Source organism: Electrona antarctica (genome assembly GCF_951216825.1).
Source record: "Electrona antarctica genome assembly, chromosome: 12".
NCBI classification, from domain to species: Eukaryota; Metazoa; Chordata; class Actinopteri; order Myctophiformes; family Myctophidae; genus Electrona; species Electrona antarctica.
This window is the reverse complement of record NC_136793.1, coordinates 47,850,150-47,870,364: the sequence shown is the minus strand read 5'-3', so window position 1 is coordinate 47,870,364 and position 20,215 is coordinate 47,850,150. Positions and strand designations below refer to the sequence as shown.

At 42.7% G+C, this 20,215-nt stretch overlaps 2 protein-coding genes and 1 pseudogene across 3 annotated transcripts in view; 1 reads left to right on the top strand and 2 right to left on the bottom strand.

The window, feature by feature from the left end:
- The window catches only part of LOC306934443 (rabphilin-3A-like), a 62,959-nt gene that overhangs the window by 37,475 nt on the left and 5,269 nt on the right, over positions 1-20,215 (bottom strand). The window lies entirely within an intron of this gene.
- vps33a (VPS33A core subunit of CORVET and HOPS complexes) lies at positions 5,017-18,261 on the top strand. Its single transcript, XM_079515368.1, has 13 exons — positions 5,017-5,153; positions 5,446-5,511; positions 5,696-5,823; positions 6,519-6,705; positions 8,129-8,245; positions 8,907-9,081; positions 9,241-9,434; positions 11,767-11,893; positions 12,415-12,482; positions 13,030-13,167; positions 13,398-13,535; positions 14,958-15,126; positions 16,829-18,261. The coding sequence occupies exons 1-13, from the start codon at positions 5,052-5,054 to the stop codon at positions 17,023-17,025; spliced, it is 1,806 nt and encodes a 601-aa protein (XP_079371494.1). The 5' UTR covers positions 5,017-5,051; the 3' UTR covers positions 17,026-18,261.
- Positions 18,284-19,500, bottom strand: LOC306933231 (kinetochore protein Nuf2-like; annotated as a pseudogene). The gene has a single exon. The product of its transcript is annotated as a kinetochore protein Nuf2-like (transcript).

Below are 20,215 nucleotides of genomic sequence, written 5' to 3'. Positions count from 1 at the left end.
ACGACTCAACGCAGTTCCAAATTCAGGATGAAAGACTGGTCAACCCCCCACTGTTTTGTGGGAGTATGTGGCCCGAGGCCATTTTAATTCAATTGAATACGTGTCTCATACAATGTAGGACAGAGCAGACAGGTGGTCCTAATGACGAGTGTCAGAGGGACTGGTATTTCTAATCATGTATTGATTCTAATGCTCCCTGATGAGACTCTGAAGAGGAGGCAGCCACTCCCTGTCGAGGCTGTGCATGCCGCACACGCATAAAAAAGGACTACACGATGAGATGAAGTCATCTTCATGTACGACTATACTGTGCTAAAATATGCAAGCACAATAGTTCCATAATATAGAGGCTAAGGTATGATTTGGGCTTCAGGAGGAACTAAGAGGAACATAAAGGAGTCATGTACCTTTACCAACTGTGACCATGGTAACAGCAAGATCAAAGGAAGAAATCAGAATGATTAAACAGTGTGTGTGTGTATGTGTGTATGTGTGCGTGTGCGTGCGTGCGTGCGTGCGTGCGTGCGTGCGTGCGTGCGTGCGTGCGTGCGTGCGTGCGTGCGTTTGTGTATGGTGGGGATATCTGTGCTCTCATGCAAGGTGGTGTGTTTGTGCCAACTTTCAGAGCTCATGAATGCAACCTATATTGAAATGAGTCACAACTGATGCTTGACTGACACTCAGCAATCCATTAAATGGCATTAATTAAGAAGTAATACAAATGTAGAGCCTTTTGCCAGAAGACAGCAGGGCAGGGCCTGACGACAAGCTGAAAATACAAGATTCTAGGTTCCAGCTGCTGCCTCGTTGCCTCAAGCCTTAAATTATGCAGTTGGTGAGCAGGGCACTTACTTTCTTTGCCCATTTCTCTTTTTTTCCACCTCTACCATAAACGCGCATCTTTCCTCATCCCCCTCCCAATCTCTCTCTCTCTCTCCCCTAATGTCTTCTAAGAATGTCATCTTCCCCACTTGCCTCATTCAATCTCCCTTTGCACATATTTTACCTTCTTTCTTGCCTAAATCCAATCTTTGTATACACAGCACTGTGACGGGAGGCGAGAGAGAGAAAGAGAAAGAGAAAGAGAGAGGGAGAGAGAGGAGGAGAGAGAGGGGGAGAGAGAGAGAGAGAGAGAGAGGGGGAGAGAGGAGGAGAGAGAGAGAGAGGGGGGAGAGAGAGAGAGAGAGCTATACATACAGTAGGCTATACAGCACATGGGTGTCGTCCAATCGCTATGGTGGCTGCTCATGTGAGAGAAGGCATCTGTCTTGTCTCCCCTCCCCCATTTAATCCTCATGCTTCAGGTCTGTGCGAGGAGTTGGAGGAGAGGCTTGGTGGGGGGGGGGGGGGGGGGGGGGTCCTATAGCCCAGTACAGTAGCTCGTATTCTACCATCCTCTACCATCCTCCCTTCTTCATGCAAAGGACCAGTGGGACTAGTAGCCACAGAACCATGAAATGCTCTCTCTCTCTCTCTCTCTCAATTCAATTCAAAGGGATGTATTGTATTGGCATGGAAAATCATATATGTTTACATTGCCGAAGCAAAAGTCAGAATATCCAACAAATCAGTTTCTTTAGGCTACCGAGGTCACTCTGTGCAGATAGTCTTGCGCCCCCCCCCCCCCTCTCTCTAGCTCTCTGTTGACACACACCTATCTGGTCAGTATAAAGTGTAATAGTAATGAGGTGCAGATTGCCAGATTCAGAAGAAGACATCAAGCATGCTGCTGCTGTACCAGCTCTCTCATAAGCACCACAGCTATACGGCTCAGCAGCGCCGGCCCAGCCCCTTTTAAGCATTTGGAAGGAACAGACATATAATTTCACCCTGATGGTCTTTTCCTTCCAAGCCTGCAGGCATTTATCAACCCCCCCCCCCCCCCCCCCCCCCATATGTGATCCTGAGAAAAGAAAAACCTGCAGCAACGCCCAGGGACGATCACACAAGAATCTCCCAAATGACTTAATACCCAGGTCTGTTTTTCCTACAAGAGCACTGCAACAAGGAGGAAGCATCCCTTCCCTGTGGCAGAAGAGCAGTGAGCCACCAAACCCATTTTAAAGCTGTGTGTGTGCATGTGTGTGTGTGTGTGTGTGTGTGTGTGTGTGTGTGTGTGTGTGTGTGTGTGTGTGTGTGTGTGTGTGTGTGTGTGTGTGTGTGTGCGTGCATGTGTGTATGTATGCGCGTGTATGCGTGTGTTTTGGGGGGCGGTATTTGTTGGGCTATTGTCAAGATGCACCATGCGAGTACTTGTATATATATTTATCATTTTCAGGTATTAAATGGATTTATATCTGCCATTCTGAACCAATGCCATCTAAACACGATACATGTCATTCATTGTAACATTTAAAAAGAATGAAAGCAGCTTCATCCCAACCTTAAAGCTGTGTCTGTGACGCCACTGAGCTACACAGTATATTGCTCATGCTTCAAGAAAACGTTTTTATTTTTCCAGGAAACACACAATAGCTTATAGTGTAATCTATTAATTTACATAATTATCCTCATTCAGACTGCTATAGCTTAGCCTACATTCTCTTCGCATTTCGCATACATTCAGAAACGTTCTTTTTTAGGCTACAAATTCAAATTGATCCAGAATGAAATGTTAAATAAATCTATATGCCACGAGATAGACTTAATAATAGGCTAGTAAAAAATATATATAATATACATTGTAAAACACAATTACAATCTCGTTTGCGGTGAATGAAAAACTGAACGCACTGAATTCGTCAATGGAAAAATCATAATTAATTGAACAACATACCAATTAAATGCAATATCCTCCTCCAATGAGTCAAGAAAATGCATGCGATGTTCGACACAGCGAGCGCACGGAGGCGGTCAGAGAAGAACCAGAGAACCTACCTGTGAGTGTGAATGAAGCAGCGCGCACTCTCTCTCTCTCTGTGTGTAGAAACTGACAGGGAATGGTGCGGACTAGATCTTCGTGCAGCACTTCTTGGACCCAACTACAAAGTCAGACGTCGTTCGTTGAGCATGGTGCCAGTCACCGAATCCTGTTCTTTTATTCTTTCTTTTTTTGCCTGAAGGAGTAGCTTTGTGGAGTATTGTGTAGCTAGAGGCTCATCCCCACAGCGCTCTGCGTGGGCTCGCTGCGTGCTGCTCGTCCTGCCGTAGCCTACTCTCCTCCGTGGAAGATGATGAAGCCCTTGGTACCCTGGGAAGGAAACCCCTGTATCGTCTATTGATGTTAGGCTGCTAGCCAACCAACCATTGATGCTCAACTGGGCACACCTGCTCCAATTTAGCAGGTGCCCGCCTCTATTCTATAGCTCAATAGGCCTACATAATAACTATTCTTCTTGGGTTTATGCTAATATTAGGTCACCAGGAAGCACAGAGCTAGGAGGCACAATATGTGTCCTGGCCTAATTGATCGATCTATTAGCATACAGGGTAGCCTACCCCCTGCAGCTGCCCATGCATCCTGTCTAAACATGTCACTATCTCACTCATGAGAGACAAACTGACAAAGATCCAGGTTTACACTGTTTTACACTAGTTTAAAACATGGTTATTTATGCTATATTAATGTGAACTGTGGTTCCAGATACCACAGTATGCAAGTTGGACATTGAAGGACGGGGAACTTTACTAAATCAGTATAGGCCTATTAATTAGTATGGCTCCATGGCTTCAGCGCATTAAGTGATTTCACTGGCCTGGATTCAAATTTCTTTAAAAATAAATTATGAATTTATTATTATTATTTTAATAATTATTATAAATGTGCATACAATTTTCATTACACTTTTTTTTTCAACATATTTTTTTAACATTCAACATTTAACAGTCCTAGTAGTACAAAGTAGTAGTAAGGTTGAAATCTCTTTTTTGCAAGTAGAAATATATCCGGGTCTTACGGGGTTAAGAAAGAATGAAGAAAAAAAAGAATGAAGAAAAATATAAAGAAAAAAGGATAACAAGTAGGCCTATAGCAGATGGACAACGTTGTCCAGGTTGTCTAATAGGCCTAGACAAGAGATAACAATAAAAAGGCAAAGCATATTCAACATAAAAAATGTGTAGATAGATGTGGCGCCGCGCAACTTCATTCATCACCATTCATATAATGAAATGAAGACATTACGCCATCTAACGGACAGAGTAGGCCTGTGCATTACAGCGAGACGGTGACGTAAACGTGTGTAGACCGATGGATATACACTGTGCCAAATGTGTTTTTTATATTTAGAGCTCACGTGAGGTCAGAATACAAATTAGCCTGCATAGCATTTAAATTTCAAACAAATTGTAATATAATATGACATTCTGAATAAGTTTCGTTTACTTTTGGGTCTATTCTGTAAAATACCATAGGCATGTTATTTTCCACAAGAAAGTGTCACCAGATTAATTTCACCCAGGATTTCACCTCATTATTTTCCATATTCCATAAACAAAAGCTCATCAGATGCACTTCTGGCCAGAAGACGGCGCTATTGTCTACGGAAAAGGCAAGCAGCTGGGGGAAAAAACTTTTGACCATCTTTTTTACAGCTAAATAAATTCTATTTGGGTCCTTTATTTGTCCTTTACTTGTTTATATGGAATGAAATGGGTCTACAACCCTTTCTGGACCAGGCCATGCACAGCACAGATATTACAATCTTTGTGTTTTTGTATTTATTTTTTATTTGTGCCCAGCATCGAGTCCAGACTATAGGTCCAAAAATGTAATAATAAATACCAAAACCTTAATAATAAATACTGCAATGAAATAAATACACAATAAACACAATTAAAAAAAAGATATATAAAAATACTATAGTATTATTTATTTAATTAATTGTTTCCCCCCCCCCATTGATGTATTTATTATTCAAGTTTTGGTATTTATTATTTACTTTTTAGACCTATGGAGTATGGACTTCCATACTCGCGGCCTACCAGTGGGCCTCGGCCCACAGGTTGGAATTAAATCGAACCCTGTGTTGTGTGTTTCTATTGGGTCACATGATAGCTGGGCTGAAGTCACCTGACTCGCTCCTGCTACTGGTTTGGAGCTGGAGTGAAAAATGGCAGCGCACTTGTCATACGGAAGAGTCAATCTAAACATCTTGAGAGAAGCAGCAAGAAAGGAGCTTCGGGAGTTTTTAGACAAATGTGCAGGGAGTAAGGTAAGTGACAACAACACCAACAATCTACAAAGAAAGAAGCTTGAAATCTAAACTGTTATGATGTGACAGACAAGGTGGAACTGTTCAGGGCACCAGGCAGCTGCAAATTATCTTGTCCAACAGTGACAATACAAAAATATATAATTATGTTTTATATATGTTGTATTACAACTATCGGCATAATAATATCATACCATACCCACTCTGACCATACCATACCAGATATCTGGTAGGCTATTGGCCCAGCACTTCCATGTAAACTGTGTGTCTGTCATTTGTCATTTTACTTTAGGCCATAGTTTGGGATGAATATCTCACAGGACCTTTTGGACTGATAGCCCAGTATTCTTTACTGAAGGTGAGATCTCTGCTGCTTGTTTGTTGTTGTTGTTTTTGTTGCTATGACTATGAGCTAATGTGTCTGACACTGATGAAACCTAAATGGACTTAAAGGGCTATTTTGTCCCATCATGTTTCTGAACGCATGCAGTCTTGACTATAGCTAAGGACCGGTGTACAACTGTACAATGACTGCTTTTCAGGAACATGAAGTGGAGAAGATGTTCACCCTCAAGGGAGGGCGCCTCCCATCTGCCGATGTCAAAAACATCATCTTCTTTGTTCGTCCCAGACTGGAGCTTATGGACATTATTGCTGAGAATATCTTCAGGTTTGTAATAATACATCTAGCTTTCGGTGGCACTGGGAACTGTTCAAATAACACAACATTGTTTTCCTGCACGCGAGAGGCAAGCAATGCATGTGTCAACTATTAACTTAATAGTTTTGCTCTTGTTATCTCTTGTATCTATTACAATGGTACTAAATACAATAATGTGTAAATCTATACTTTTTATTGTATTATTTCATTTGTATCTTGTAGTCTAGTGGTTCCCAACCTGGGGTCCGAGACCGTCCAGCCAAAGTGGGGGTGTGGCTGGGCAATTAACCGGCTAATATATATTGAAAATCTTTAATCTTTCCACAATGCATCACATTTCGAGGTGCGTTGTGAGCTTGTAGAGCTATATTTTTGGCACATATGTACATTTGTTACCCTAATCTTGATAGGTGTGAGGGCTTTTCTGTTTGGAGCTGGTCCAACATTGCAAACACGCTGCACAAAGTCTATTTTTAACTCCCACATGTGTATTGTAACATCATTGTGAAGCACACTAACATTGTTTGAGTAAATGGCTTTAAATGTCTGTGAAAACACAGTAGCGTGCGTGTGTGGGAGAGTCTCAGCTTTGTCAGATGTAAGAAGGCGGTTGTAAAAAGGTTGGGAACACTATTGTAATCCAATGTGGGATGTACTGTATGATGACACGTGAACAAAAACCCTATTAATTCATATACTTCTAGTGAGGATAAGATGCACTCCCCACGTGACTTCCACATCCTGTTTGTTCCACGACGGAGCATGCTCTGTGAGCAGAGGCTCAAAGAGCAAGGTGTGCTCGGCTCTTTCATCAACATTGATGAGTACATCCTGGACCTGATACCCTACGACGGTGACCTACTCTCCATGGAATCTGAGGGTGCCTTCAGGGTGTGTATAACCTCTAGATAGCACAAATGTATAGAGCACCGAAGTCTGACGTCAATATCGGTAGAGGGAGCAGATCCGCGGGTTCATGTACTTTTTATTTGCATTGTAATCCCCATAGGGGGATTTTAGATCGCCTCATATAAGAACTGTGTTTGAAAATCATCCAGGCCGCTTCACTCATATGGATATGAAGAATCAACTGACTGAGAGAAAACGCTATTGTTACTGCTACTGAATTAGTTACATTTTCGCTAGAAACAGACTGTATCATATATCAAACTATACAGAGACACCTCCCTGACAATAACGCAGAGACAGCTTGTTTATTTTTGGACCACAACGATTATATGAAACGATTTTAAGATGAGCCCATGCTATTCTCCATAGAGAAATTACTTCCGTGAACCAGGGGAATCGAGGGGACGAGCGAGTTACGTCAGGACTTCGGTGCTCTATTGCAGCATATCGTTGCCGTTGGGCAGAAACCTTTTGGGCCCGGTTCACTCACTCATTCAAGCTGTTTACGCCCATATTTTGGGTGTAGGAGGAGAATTGGGACTTCTTGCATATTTAATTTACTGCGGTTTGCCTTCACACTGTCATCCGCAGCTATGGAAACGCAGCAGGGGGACCTTTGTGTTCCATTCATAAACTATAGCCTACACAGTGAAATATATGGTGATCAAAATTGATTCAAATTATACTCATAACGTGCATGTGTCGTGCCGTCTGGGACTGGACCCACCCCACCCCTCGCTCTCTCTCTCTCTCTCTCTCTATACGCACGCAGCCACGCACTGTTCTTTTGGGCATGGAAGGAACAGCGCTGAGCGCACTGATATAACAGACAGCAGCGCAAAATGTTTACAAGTTTATCGAGATGAAAGTCCCTACTCCCCACACAGTGACAGCACTCCATGTGTACGGCACGCACAGACAGACAGACAGAATATTCTGTAGTGTAGGCTATAATACACTGCAGTGTTTGTATATGTGTTTCCTTAAGCAATTGATTAATGTACTCGTCCTAATTTAATTTCGATCAGGGCTTCAGTCTCCTCATTCGACCACGTCTATCCACGTTAACGGGACATCTTTGCGCTGCGTAAAATATGCCTTCTCAGTCTCCAACTGTGTTCAGCTCCTCACCCGCCACATTGTTTGCTTCATTTCCTTTATTTACTGCGGATTGCATTCACACCTGCACCGAATCTTAATCAAGTGCGATTGGAAGCGAAGTGAAACCCCCGTTTTTGCTCGGAGTAGAATGCGGTTCTTTGATACGCATTAGGATTCAAATGAGCCTTCACACCTGCCAAACGAAGTGCACTTTCTGACAATGCGCAGCAGGATTCGTTGTAATCGCAGCAAAGCTTTCTGGTGTGAATGTCACCTTATTTAACCCCCATTTTGTCTCCTGTAGGAGTGCTATCTTGAGAACGATCAAACAAGTTTATACCACACTGCTAAAGGCCTCATGACCCTACAGGCACTGTATGGTACAATACCACAGATCTATGGGAAAGGAGAGTGTGCACGGGTGAGTATGGTGCAATAGTCTAGTTCTAGGATATAAATTCACTTTTAAGTCATACTGTGTAAGCTTTTTAATATTTTTTATAATAACCATTCCACATAAATGTTTTTTATTGACAACTTGGTCTAAATAAACATTATTAAACACTTCTTTGTGTGAGTGTATGCCCCCAACAATCGCACCAAAATGACATATATAATCTATGTAGCGGAAATGTATTAATTTGTGACCGTTTTTGACTGAGGCTAAATCATTGGATTTTGTTATGTCATATGGAAGCAGGGAATCATAGCTTCAAATTGACTGTTCACTTCTGTGGACTCTTAACATTACACCTAGCTACATGTTTAAGCATCTATTTCATGTCGATTTCATCTGTGACATTTATTTCAGACATGCTCTAGTATGTGAAGAGTCTGCCTGTGCTATTAACTCATTTGAGTGTTTTTCTCCTCTCCTGAACAGTTAGTCTTGCCGCCATGACTATCTCAAAAATTAACTCTCATTTATTAATTTGAACATTGATCAATACCATTTCTGACAATACGCTAGCCCAAGGCGTCCTAGGACCTACGATAGGTGTCGCCCCAAAAGACTACTGAAATGAATCCTACACAGCATGACTTTAAAAGAAGATAATAACAACGTTTTTTCTGGTTTGCAGCATGTAGCCAATATGATGCTGAGAATGAAGAGGGAGTTTGCTGGAAGCCAGAGCCAGATCCTGCCAGTGTTCGATACTCTACTGCTTCTAGACCGTAATGTTGACCTGCTGACCCCGCTGGCCACACAGCTCACCTACGAGGGACTCATTGATGAGGTCTATGGGATCACTAATGGTCAGGAATGGATTCATTATTAATGCGTTTTTGTGGTGTATTATGCTTATTCATTGTTACATTATTTATTTTTCTGCCTATGCACATTTTTCGGTCTCTCTCTGTCTCCTGTATGGTAGGGTAAGTCTTCTATAACAATTTATGTCTCCTGTAACTTAGGGTATGTCAAGTTGCCTCCTGAGAAGTTTGCTCAGAAGAAGCAAGGTGAAGGAGGTAAAGATTTACCCACAGAGGCCAAGAAGTTGCAGCTAAACTCTGCAGAGGAATTGTACGCCGAGATCCGCGACAAGAATTTCAACGCTGTTGGTGCAGCGCTCAGCAGGAAAGCCAAAATCATCTCTGCTGCCTTCGAGGTGCGTCTCACCTCCGCACGCATCCGCCGTTACTTTGTATACGTATTTAGAAGCTACTGTCATGCAACCAGACCAGCTCAGTGGCCTTGTGGTTAGAGCCCTGCCCTGGGACTGGGTCATGTCAGGTCATATCAAAGAATCTGAAAAATGGGACCCAATTCCTCCCTGCTTGGCACTCGGCATCAAGGGTTGGATTGGGGGTAAGTCCCTGCGACATACTAGCGTCATGTCCAGAGGGAGTAATTGTACATCAAGCTGCCTCACGCTACAGAAACAGGAGATAGGCTCCTGCCCTATGGGCCTCATGGCTCGGCAAGGCTTACTTCATGCAACATGAGCACGATATTATAAACGTCTGAGCTAAGGACTCAAGAGTTATTTATTTGTTATTAATTTATACAGGTACAGGTACAAGCACTGCAGAGAGCAATACAATATACACAAGATAATATTAAGAATAGGATTTGTACTGGACTGTAATTAAAGTCGGGCTGCCAAAATTTGTGCATTAAATCGGGATGATTAATTTAAGGAATGAATGCACTAAAAATGTTAATGCATTAACACATGCAGATTGCAGAATGACCCGCTCCCACTCGTCCACCCACTCTGCTGCGCTAGCTGTAGCTCTAATATTATCTGATGGTGGATTGATCCAAAAAATTAGATGGGAAAAATAATTTAACCTATGTTATCCCATTGAGATAAAATATCTCTTTTACGAGGGAGCCCTGTTTTAGGGTAGCAAATAGTTGCAACTTACAAAACATAAACCAACATTTACATAAAGCAAACATTTAAAATAGGTTAAGAGTCATAATCGAGGTAGTAGTTAGCAGGTGCACTATCCGGTGGAGTCTGCCATCAAATTGGATGACTTTAAAAGATCCTTAAGCTGTCTGCAAGTGATTCCAAGCTGAGTGGGGAACCGGAAACCATTTTTTCTTTCTTCCTTGACTAGCTGTTGCCTAGACTGGATCACAATGGTCAGTTTGGAATGAAACTCAGGCTATTCTCTGTGTGGAAAGCCTGGTGATGCATGGTTACAGTACGTAAGCAGAGGTCATTGCAACCATTGCATTCAGGCTGGCCAGGGAGGTGTTCTTTGGTACAGGGACTATGGACTGGGCAAGGGAGAGGTTGTATAAGCGAATGCTTTACATGGTCAAGAAGACGCCACAACTAATGCAATCTGATTGTAATCTCTATGGCAAGTGCACAACAGAAAACCAATAGATCTGGACAGGTGATGACAATTACTAAAAGATACAATACCGTCCAAATCTTGCACTAATTAGTTTTCCTTTTATAGATGCAGCCCTGTAATCAAAAGTATTGATTGCAGTCAAACCTGTGCTATTCCTAGTGGCAAATGCATGGCCTGAGCTCCTGATGAACTCTTAATATGAGCAAACTTTACAACCCGATGCTCTTGGTAATGTTACCAATTTCAGTAACTAGCTTATTTAAATGTCAGTGTTGGAGTCGAGGTTTCATTTGTTTTGTTATGTTATTTTATAGTTCTATCCTAAAAAGTCTTGAATACACATTTAAGTTGTCATGGCTCTGGACTTCTGGTTTAGGATTGGATCATTTTCATAAAAATAGAACCTGCACACTCCTACAGTATGCTCCAATATATTATTTGAGCAAAGAGTGCAAGTTCTATTCTTTTTAGTTATATTCTAGACAGGCGATTTGTGAGTTGCGATTCAGAAAGATCTGGAAATGAATTAAGCCGCCATATACAGTAATGTATATCTTAATTATTTAATATTTCACTGTCTGCACACACACACAAACACACACACACACACACACACACACACACACACACACACTACACTACTAGATTTTATGATCTAATATAGATAGAATAGCTAACATAGATAAGTAGATCTCTATTTCTCTCTGTCACCTTTGGGGTGTTAACATCTTAATTGCCTGACTTGCCCAGACTTGTTCTTCATTTCCTGGCGTGCTGTTTGATGGATTTTTAAATTAGCTTCTTGTTGGCTTGTGATAGATTTTTCCAAAAATGTTCTGCTTTGTCCGAGTTAACACATTTTGTGCCAAAGACGTCCACATACGTCCTGGGAATTACTGCTATGATGATAATGTGGTGCCCAGGACGTCTGGGGACGTCTTTGAAAAAAGAAAATATATAAAAATATTATTTTAATATACAATATCAAAAATAACATTGGGCACCCTGGGTCACTATTTTGAAAATGTTGAAAGGGCACACAAAGCGTTTTAACATGCTGGATGACGAGCTGTCTGAGGTCTCGGGCTCTGTTTTTCGTTAATGTTGTTTTCCCTTGTCTCACAGGAACGCCACAACGCTAAAACAGTGGGAGAAATAAAGCAGTTTGTGTCCCAGTTGCCTCACATGCAGGCTGCAAGGAGCTCGCTGGCTAACCACACCTCTATAGCTGAGCTCATCAAGGACATCACCAGTATGTACACTACAGTATAAGCTTCCTTCCTGCGTGGTCCTTTCCTTCATATCGTGGCTGTCGGGCAGAAACTTTGTCCGTTACTTTTCAGCTTTCAGCTTTAAAAAAAGCTCAAATAGTCGATCTACAAGCTCGCGTTGTGAGCTTGAAGATGTAGATTGGCTATTTTTGTCAATACAGTTGTATAAAAAACAGGGCTTAAACCATTAATACCATGAAAACGAGATGGTACATCTCAAGGGGTCTTTTTCCCCACGGCAACCATATCCAATCTGATGTGGTTTCTTCTATTATACTGTGAAATAGATAGAAAAAGAAAAACGAAAAATCCAATAAAGCGAAAAGACACCACTTTGGCATTGCAAAAGATTGTCTCCTAGGAATATTGGTAAACATTTTGCTACTTGCAGCCAAAATCAATCTCTCTTTGCTCAAGAATACATTTTATATAATCATTTGTGAGCCAGGCAGCAGTCCCAGCAGTATATAGCATTTATCGTTTCCAATGTCTCCTGTTTCAGCTTCAGAGGCCTTCTTTGACAATCTGACAGTTGAGCAGGAGTTTATGACAGGGGTCGACACAGACAAGGTACAGTACGTAGCTACCCACCCCGTGTTGATCCTAATTTGTTTTCTCATTTTGGACTGAGGCCGATTCTAAAAACGCCTTCTAAATCCTGACCTAAGTTTTCTGAAAAACTAACAAATATTTAACATTTTTGAATACTGTATATACTGTACAGAACCCCAAGAAGGGTTATAACACCAAAAGGGGTTCCCACCCAGAATGGGTTATACTAGACATTTCTAAAAAACGTATTCATGATCTGTGTTTGCATTTGCATGAGAAGTGGTTCCAAAGAATAGAAACCTCTTTTTCTGCTCCAGTTTAAATATATAATTAAGACAAGAGCATCATGTAGCCTGAATGTTAATGTTATGATGCCTGAGGGCACACGGCCGAAACGTTGCCTACATTACAAACTTCTCTTGAACGTGCAAGTGGCAGTGTGCGGGTATATCTTTTAAGTTGATCTCATTCTCACCTAATATTGTACGGTTAGAATGTGTTGGAATAAACGCATTTGCACATTGTTTTCCACTTGTTAAATCATCTTGACTGTTTCTCAACACAGGTGAACACTTATATAGAAGACTGCATTGCCCAGAAGGATCCCTTGATCAAGATTCTGCGTCTAGTGTGTATGCAGTCTGTCTGCAACAATGGCCTCAAGCAGAAGGTGTTGGACTACTACAAAAGGGAAATCTTGCAGGTAGAATTCAAGTGTTTTCTTGGCATGTAACGATATAGCGTAAATCAATTAAAAGCATTTGCTATACTGTTGAAAAGGGGATAAGTGAACATTTTCAAAAATGCCACAAAAAGTTCAAAAACCACTGAGCGATACATACCACCAAAGTTTAATATTGCTTTAACTGTATTGTTTTATAATGTTGATGGCAGTGAAACAACTCCATGACTATGGTTTACCTTTTGACGCAGACCTATGGCTATGAACACATGCTGACACTTAACAACCTTGAGAAGACGGGCCTTTTAAAACCCCAGTCGACCTCCAGGAACAACTACCCCACCATTAGGAAGACCCTTAAACTGTGGATGGAGGACGCCAATGAGCAGGTGAGCCCGGAGAGGAGAACAATGGAATTCATTCTGTTTATGGTCATTTAATTCATTTAATATCTGTGAAGCAGTGGTTTATGACACTACCCCTGAGGTTATGCCTGATTCTCCAGGTGGATTGTGTTCATCTTGGGCTACATTTATAAAACTGCATTGAGTTCCATGCTAATGATGCATAATGCAGTGGTTGAGATGAGCTGCTTGTCATAGACATTTCAAACATTTTGTACTCAAGGCACGTCGAAGGTCAAGTCAAAATCTTAATAGATATATTAAATAAATAGCCTTTATAATAGCCTATGTGTGATCACTCTGTTAAACGTTTATTTTTATTTACTAATGGCAAGTATTTGTATAAAAAAGTATTTAAGTTTTAAGACAATGACATTGTATGATATTGATGACAATGATATTGTAAACTAGAAAATGTGCTCCAGGTCTCTGCCAGGTCAGTTAGGATGGAATATGAAATATCGGACGGATGTAGTAGTTTGTAATAATTACATCCAGAATGGTGGCCTTGTGGTTAGAGTGTCCGCCCTGAAACTGGGAGGTCGCGGGTTCGATCCCCGGCCGGGTCATACCAAAGACTGTAAAAATGGGATCCACTGCCTCCCTGCTTGGCACTCAGCAACAATCGGTTGGATTGGGGGTCAAATCAACTAATGATTCCCGAGCGCGGCGCACGCTGCGGCTCACCGCTCCAAGAGATGGGTCAAATGTGGAGAAATTTCGTGTGTGACTAATCGTACGACTTTGACTTTGAATGTTCACACATGCGGTGAGAGTTTCCATAGAGGTAGGCACATTCTCTTGCCATGTCTTATTTTATAAATCCCAACATTTGTGTGGGAAGCGGAGTGCACATCTCTCAAGTCCGGACTTGTGCACACGCAACGATTCTAAATTAGGTCCCTGGTGTTCTTTGTCTCACTACAAGTCATGATTAGACATGATTAGAAGCCAACATGGCACGGACACTAGGAGAATGCAATCAACTAACTGGTAAGCTAGAAAACCAACAAGGGTCTATGGCAGCTGAATGTCCCCACGGGGATCAATAAAGGTCTATCTATCTACTAAAGGTCTCAGAGGAGCCAGAATTGGCAACCAGTGGTTTGTTCATTTTGATTGATTGAATAGTTTCCAAAAAGGCACAGTGGTGAGTGGTTAAAAAAAAAGGATGCTAAAAGGATAACCCAAAAAAGCCCAAGGGCTTATTTCCGTTGAGGTCCTGTGTATTGAATTCATGGAGACATTTAGACAAACAATAATGCAAAAACATCATATATACGAGTAGTAATAAAACAGAATGGGGTGGGGGTAAATTCCAGTGATAAGCTTAGACTTTTTTACAGGAGCCAGTCACAAACAAAGAGCAGTTCATCATCTTCTCCATTTTAATTTTGTTCTCTCCAGAACCCCAACGACATCTCCTATGTGTACAGTGGCTACGCGCCCCTAAGCATCAGACTGACCCAGGTTCTGGCCCGGCCCGGCTGGCGCAGCATCGAAGAGGTTCTGAAGATGCTCCCGGGTCCTCATTTCGAGGAGAGACAGCAGCTGCCCGCTGGGCTTCACAAGAAACGTGAGGACCAGCAGAAACTGTCTTTTTTTTTTCCTTTTTTTAATCCCACGAGTGTCAATAATCTAATGTAATCCTGGGCGCTAGTACACTCCCTCTGCCAACCTGGGGAGAGCAATGGACTGATCTCATGCTTCCTTCTATGCATGAGGAGTCCAAGCCGCTTCTTTTCACCAGACGGGGGAGTTTCCCCGGTTGGACGTAGTGCATGGAAGGAACACATTATTCCAACCAGTTCCTTTTTCCCCTCCATCAAGCACCCTGGCTGGCCAGGGGGAGGCAGTATAGAGACCAAGATTACTGCATGTACCCTAGGGTGCTTGTTGCTGTGTTTGTTGCTCACCAAACAGGCATCCAAATAAAAGCGAATGACCTCTGGTGTGCGGCTTGTAGATAAGACACGACTATGTCAACTGATAATTTATAACACGCAGCTGACAATGGGATGGGGCCGACTGTCGGGGTCTCTGTTTGTGTTGTGTTTCATTTGTCTTGATACTGGAGAGAAGGATGAGGAGAAAGGCGCTGTCAACTGCCCATTTGTCACTGAGATCCAGTGTTAGGATTCGTCTCAGTCCTTCCTTATTGGCTATTGCAGCCGTAGGGCGCGTCCAGATGTTGAATTGTGAATTTTATTATACACTCCATGTGAAATGTGCTAATTGGAAGTATGCTTTTGGGTATAAGGGAGCGGGCTTGTTTCTACTTGTTTGTACCCTTCTTTCATATTTTAAAAGGTGATAATAGAGGTCTCTCTGTTTAGTTTATTTATTCATCAGTCAGATTACAAAATACAGTACTTTACCGGATGGTGTTGCTTTTGAATTTTAGTGTTGTAGAATGATGGAGCAGAATTTGCACAGGCTAGTATAATGTTTGAATAATGATGTTTGACATACTGTATAATGATTTTCAGTCCTCATTTCCCTTCTCCTTTTGTAAGCACATGCTCCCAGGTATAGCTGTGTAGTGACTTCTGACTCCACTGTAATTGACACAGGATTTTACAGTGTTGAACTGTTGATTGAATATGATGGAGTCAAAACAAGGGTCTGCTTTGTATTCAGTATTCAGCTTTGAGTGCTTAGTTCGTGCAATATCTTTTGGCATTCAGTAACGGTGTGGTCCTACCCGACCACAGGTTCTAAGACGGTGTGGTCCAACCCGACCACAGGTTCTAAGACGGTGTGGTCCAACCCGACCACAGGTTGACCACCTCCAACCGCCGCATTTGGATTTGGGAGTTATTTCTCAATAATGACCGGCGCGGTGTCAATTATGCCGCTTATTACACGGCTACGTATAAATACCTTAATAAATTTACCCAAAAGTAATTACAAAATGAAGTATTGCCTTTCTTACGGCAATGAAAGTATTCCATAAGTGTTTGTGCTGGGTCATGGCTTGTAGTTTGACTATTTTCACGATCTGTGGAACCGAGTCAAACTAAATGTAATGCCTACTACAATTTCTGCTTGTAGTATAGTGCTTGTCAAGGTGCAGGTCCCCAGTTCAAATATGATTATTTTGGGGGGTCGTGAGTCGCGACCTGCAAAGTTCAGGAACCCTTGTTCTACCATACAGATTGGATACAATAACACGTCTTATTAACTAAAAAAATATGAATGGATTGCTGCTTAGATATTAATGAAATGAGAATAATGCCATTATGTTGATCACCTTCTGTTTTCTCGCCGTCTTACAGGCCAACAGGGGGAGAACCGGACCACACTGGTGTTCTTCCTCGGAGGAGTAACGTACGCAGAGATAGCCGCCCTGCGCTTCCTTTCTCAGATGGAAGACAGCGGCATGGAATACATCATCGCCACCACCAAACTGATTAATGGCACCAGCTGGATCAAATCCCTCATGGACCGGCCTGAGTCGCAGGACCCAGTCTGAGTCTCGCCCCCCCCAGTTAGGAGGTACATGCACGCTCGTTAGTGCACTGCACACAAAGCTGGATGATGCATCAAACGCCCTTGTAGACCAAAAGACCTTGCCTGCTGTGTCCATGTCAGTGTTCTGCAGGTGTCTCATTGATGTCTACAGTGGATTAAAACCCACGCCGCAAGCTTGTTGATCGGCTGTTTTTTGTTGCGTGACACCGCCGCGGAACTACGTACCCCCCCCCCCCCCCCCTCCTATATACAGCTTTAATGTTTGTCTTTCAACGATGCTTGTTTAAGAAAACGCCATTGACAATAAAGAGAAATTTTGTTTGTTTTGAGGACTAAAACAAACATTAGCACCCGTTGCTTAAACAAACATTATGTTGTAATTGATGATAAGAGCGCCCCTCACTTCACACAGGTGTGATTTTTATTATTTATAGCAACAGCATGGAAACATCCACAGAACTCTTTTTGCGAGCTCTCTCTCAGCACCAGAACTAGTACAGTGCCTGTACTTACCATGCGTGTACCCCCCCCCCCACCCCCCCCAATACAGCCCAACTTAAAGTAACAGTCCTGTACCACAACATAACCCCCAGAGCATTCACAAATAAAACACACACAAATACAGTAACAGTCCTTCACGTCCAACTCTAGTTGGACAGTCCGGACACGGATACTTTCCCCGGTTGTAATGGGTTAAACACTCCGGAAATCGTGCCGTTAAATCTTGTGACAACGTCTTGTTTTTTCGTACAAGCCGTTTGTGCAGCTGATCCAGAGCGGCAGACAGACGGTCCTACAGATCCTGTGCTTTACACGTGTTGTTGCAAGTATCCACCAGGCTTTGGATCTTCGCCTTCAGCTGCCGGTTCTCCTAGGTTTTCTGGTTCTCGTCAACCATTTCTTGTCGCTTCTCAAGGATCTGGTCGCACTTCTTCATGACAGACTGGTGGTGGCGCTCCGCCGTCTCCCTCGTATTCTGTCGGTGGAGCTGCTGTTTGGACGTCTTGTCCAACTTCATGGCATGTGACCTCTTCTCTCTGTCCACATCCGTGGTCAGGCTCTTCAGTTCCTTCTAACGCCACCACGCTTTTGTCCACCTCCACCACATGCTGCTTGTTGTTCTCCAGGCCAGTGTGCAGGTCTTGCAGCAGAGTGCAGATCATGAGCTGCACCTCAGAGTCGGCGTTGTTCAGAACCCGAGGCTTGCTATGAAGCTCCACCAGGAACTCATCTGCCTTGACCGTGGCAGCCTTGATGTTCTTCAATCTTCACGGACTCCTTCACGGATCTTCTCCATCTGGGTCTTCAGCTCCTCTGGAGACTGCAGGATCTGAGACTGGAGGGCGGTGTTGTCTTCGTTCCTGGTGCTCACAGCCACCTTCAGCTTGGTCAGGGCCTGAGTCCGCTCTGCGCTCCTGCTCCTCCACTCTGCGACGGAATCTTTCAATGCAGTCACTTGTTGGAATTTGTGTGCATTGTCGCCATGCAGTTCAGTGAGTGCAGAGTCCAGCTCTCTGGCCTCAGCCTGCTGCTCTGGTGGAATGGTCGTCAGTATCTCCAGCTTCACCTCCTCTCGGCTTCTTTAACGCCTCTGGTATGGGTTTGGAAACGGTCTATATCTGCCCTTAATCTGCTCTCATGCTCCAGAACGAATTCAATCCTCTGCTTCCTGAATTGAAGATAGTCCATGATGCCATTCAGTTGTTTGTTTTCAGTGAAAGTAACTCAAATTAAAGGAAAACAGCGAAGCAAAAACGTGTTCAACGCAGTCTGGTCCAGCTAAACGGAGGAGAGTGAAACCAGGCTTAAGCTTTTGAAATGTTCCACTGCACCCTATAATAATCCATATTAATCCTAGCTTATACAGTACAGTGTGTTATATTTACAGTACAGTGTGTTATATTTTCAGCTTTTGTCAACATGCTCCACTGTGCAGTGTACTGTATGTATGTATATACTGTATGTATGATGGAAACTTTTGAAATGTTGGAGAAAATGTAATTTATGAGACGCTTAAAAACAATATTGTATGTTTTGCTGCTCCAGATCAGTGGTTTCCAAACTTTTTCATGAGACCCCCAAATTGACACTAATTAGCCTGTGGACCCCCATTTGAAGAGACTATAATGCCAGGGACCCCCGTAAGAGAAGGTTTTTACAGCCCCATTGAATGGCATTTCTATCTCAGGGACCCCAATTTAAATTGTAAAATCAATGTTAATTTAACTCTTGAGAGTGTAAATGGTTCCATTTGTACACTCTCAGAGTTACAGACCCATAACGGTATATTTGGTTCCAAACTATCATTTAGCTGGGGACCCCCTGGAACTCTCTCAAGGACCCCTAGGGGTCCCCGGACCCCACTTTGGGAACCACTGCTAATTTTAGGTAGACTTTTTTCTTTTCTATTACAACCCAGTTTTGTTCGTTTTTTTCCTTCATTTTGTTTGGCTATTATGCTGAATAAAATATGTAAATACAACGGTTTCGCGTAATCGTAGACGTGTAATTGAATAACTCGTCGATACGTAGCATCCATCCACTGTATGCATCATACTGTATTGTATGGTGAAAGGTAAGATGGCAGTGGTGATCAGAGCAAGGGACAGAAAGGAGAGGATGATGATGGGAGTGTATCCATCAGCGGCGGTCCAGCTCTCTGAAGGAGCAATTAACCAAGTAACAGGCCTCCCGATCAGCCGATAATGGCCCTCTGCCGTCTGGAGATCTTAGCCCATAGTGGCCCATGATTTGACAGTGCAGGACACTGATTGAATTAGGAAGCCATTTGCTCCATGTTCCGGTAGGAAGATAACTGCGTTTGAGCAGCGGGTTTGATCTCTTGTTCCGATCGATAGGGAGTCCGTGCCTTACACCATGAGCACAAGGGCTCCTAACCCAGCGGGAGATGCAGAGAGCCCCCCACTAAAGATACTTGACTGGGTATGTCCTTTTTAGGTATCTTACTTTAATGTGTAAGCGGCCCCTTGCTTATTTGCAGGCTAGCAAACTACAATATAATTTAGCTCAATGTAAAAGTAAATACTAGTAGCATTAAAAAAGAGAAAAAAATCGATAATGGCTTATTCTAGGATTTCTCTGAGGAGCAGGTGCACACTGTACGGCTTAACTTTCTGTTAGGAAAAACCCAAGAGGTTCAGACCCTTCACCCTTGCAATCAGTTTAATTGC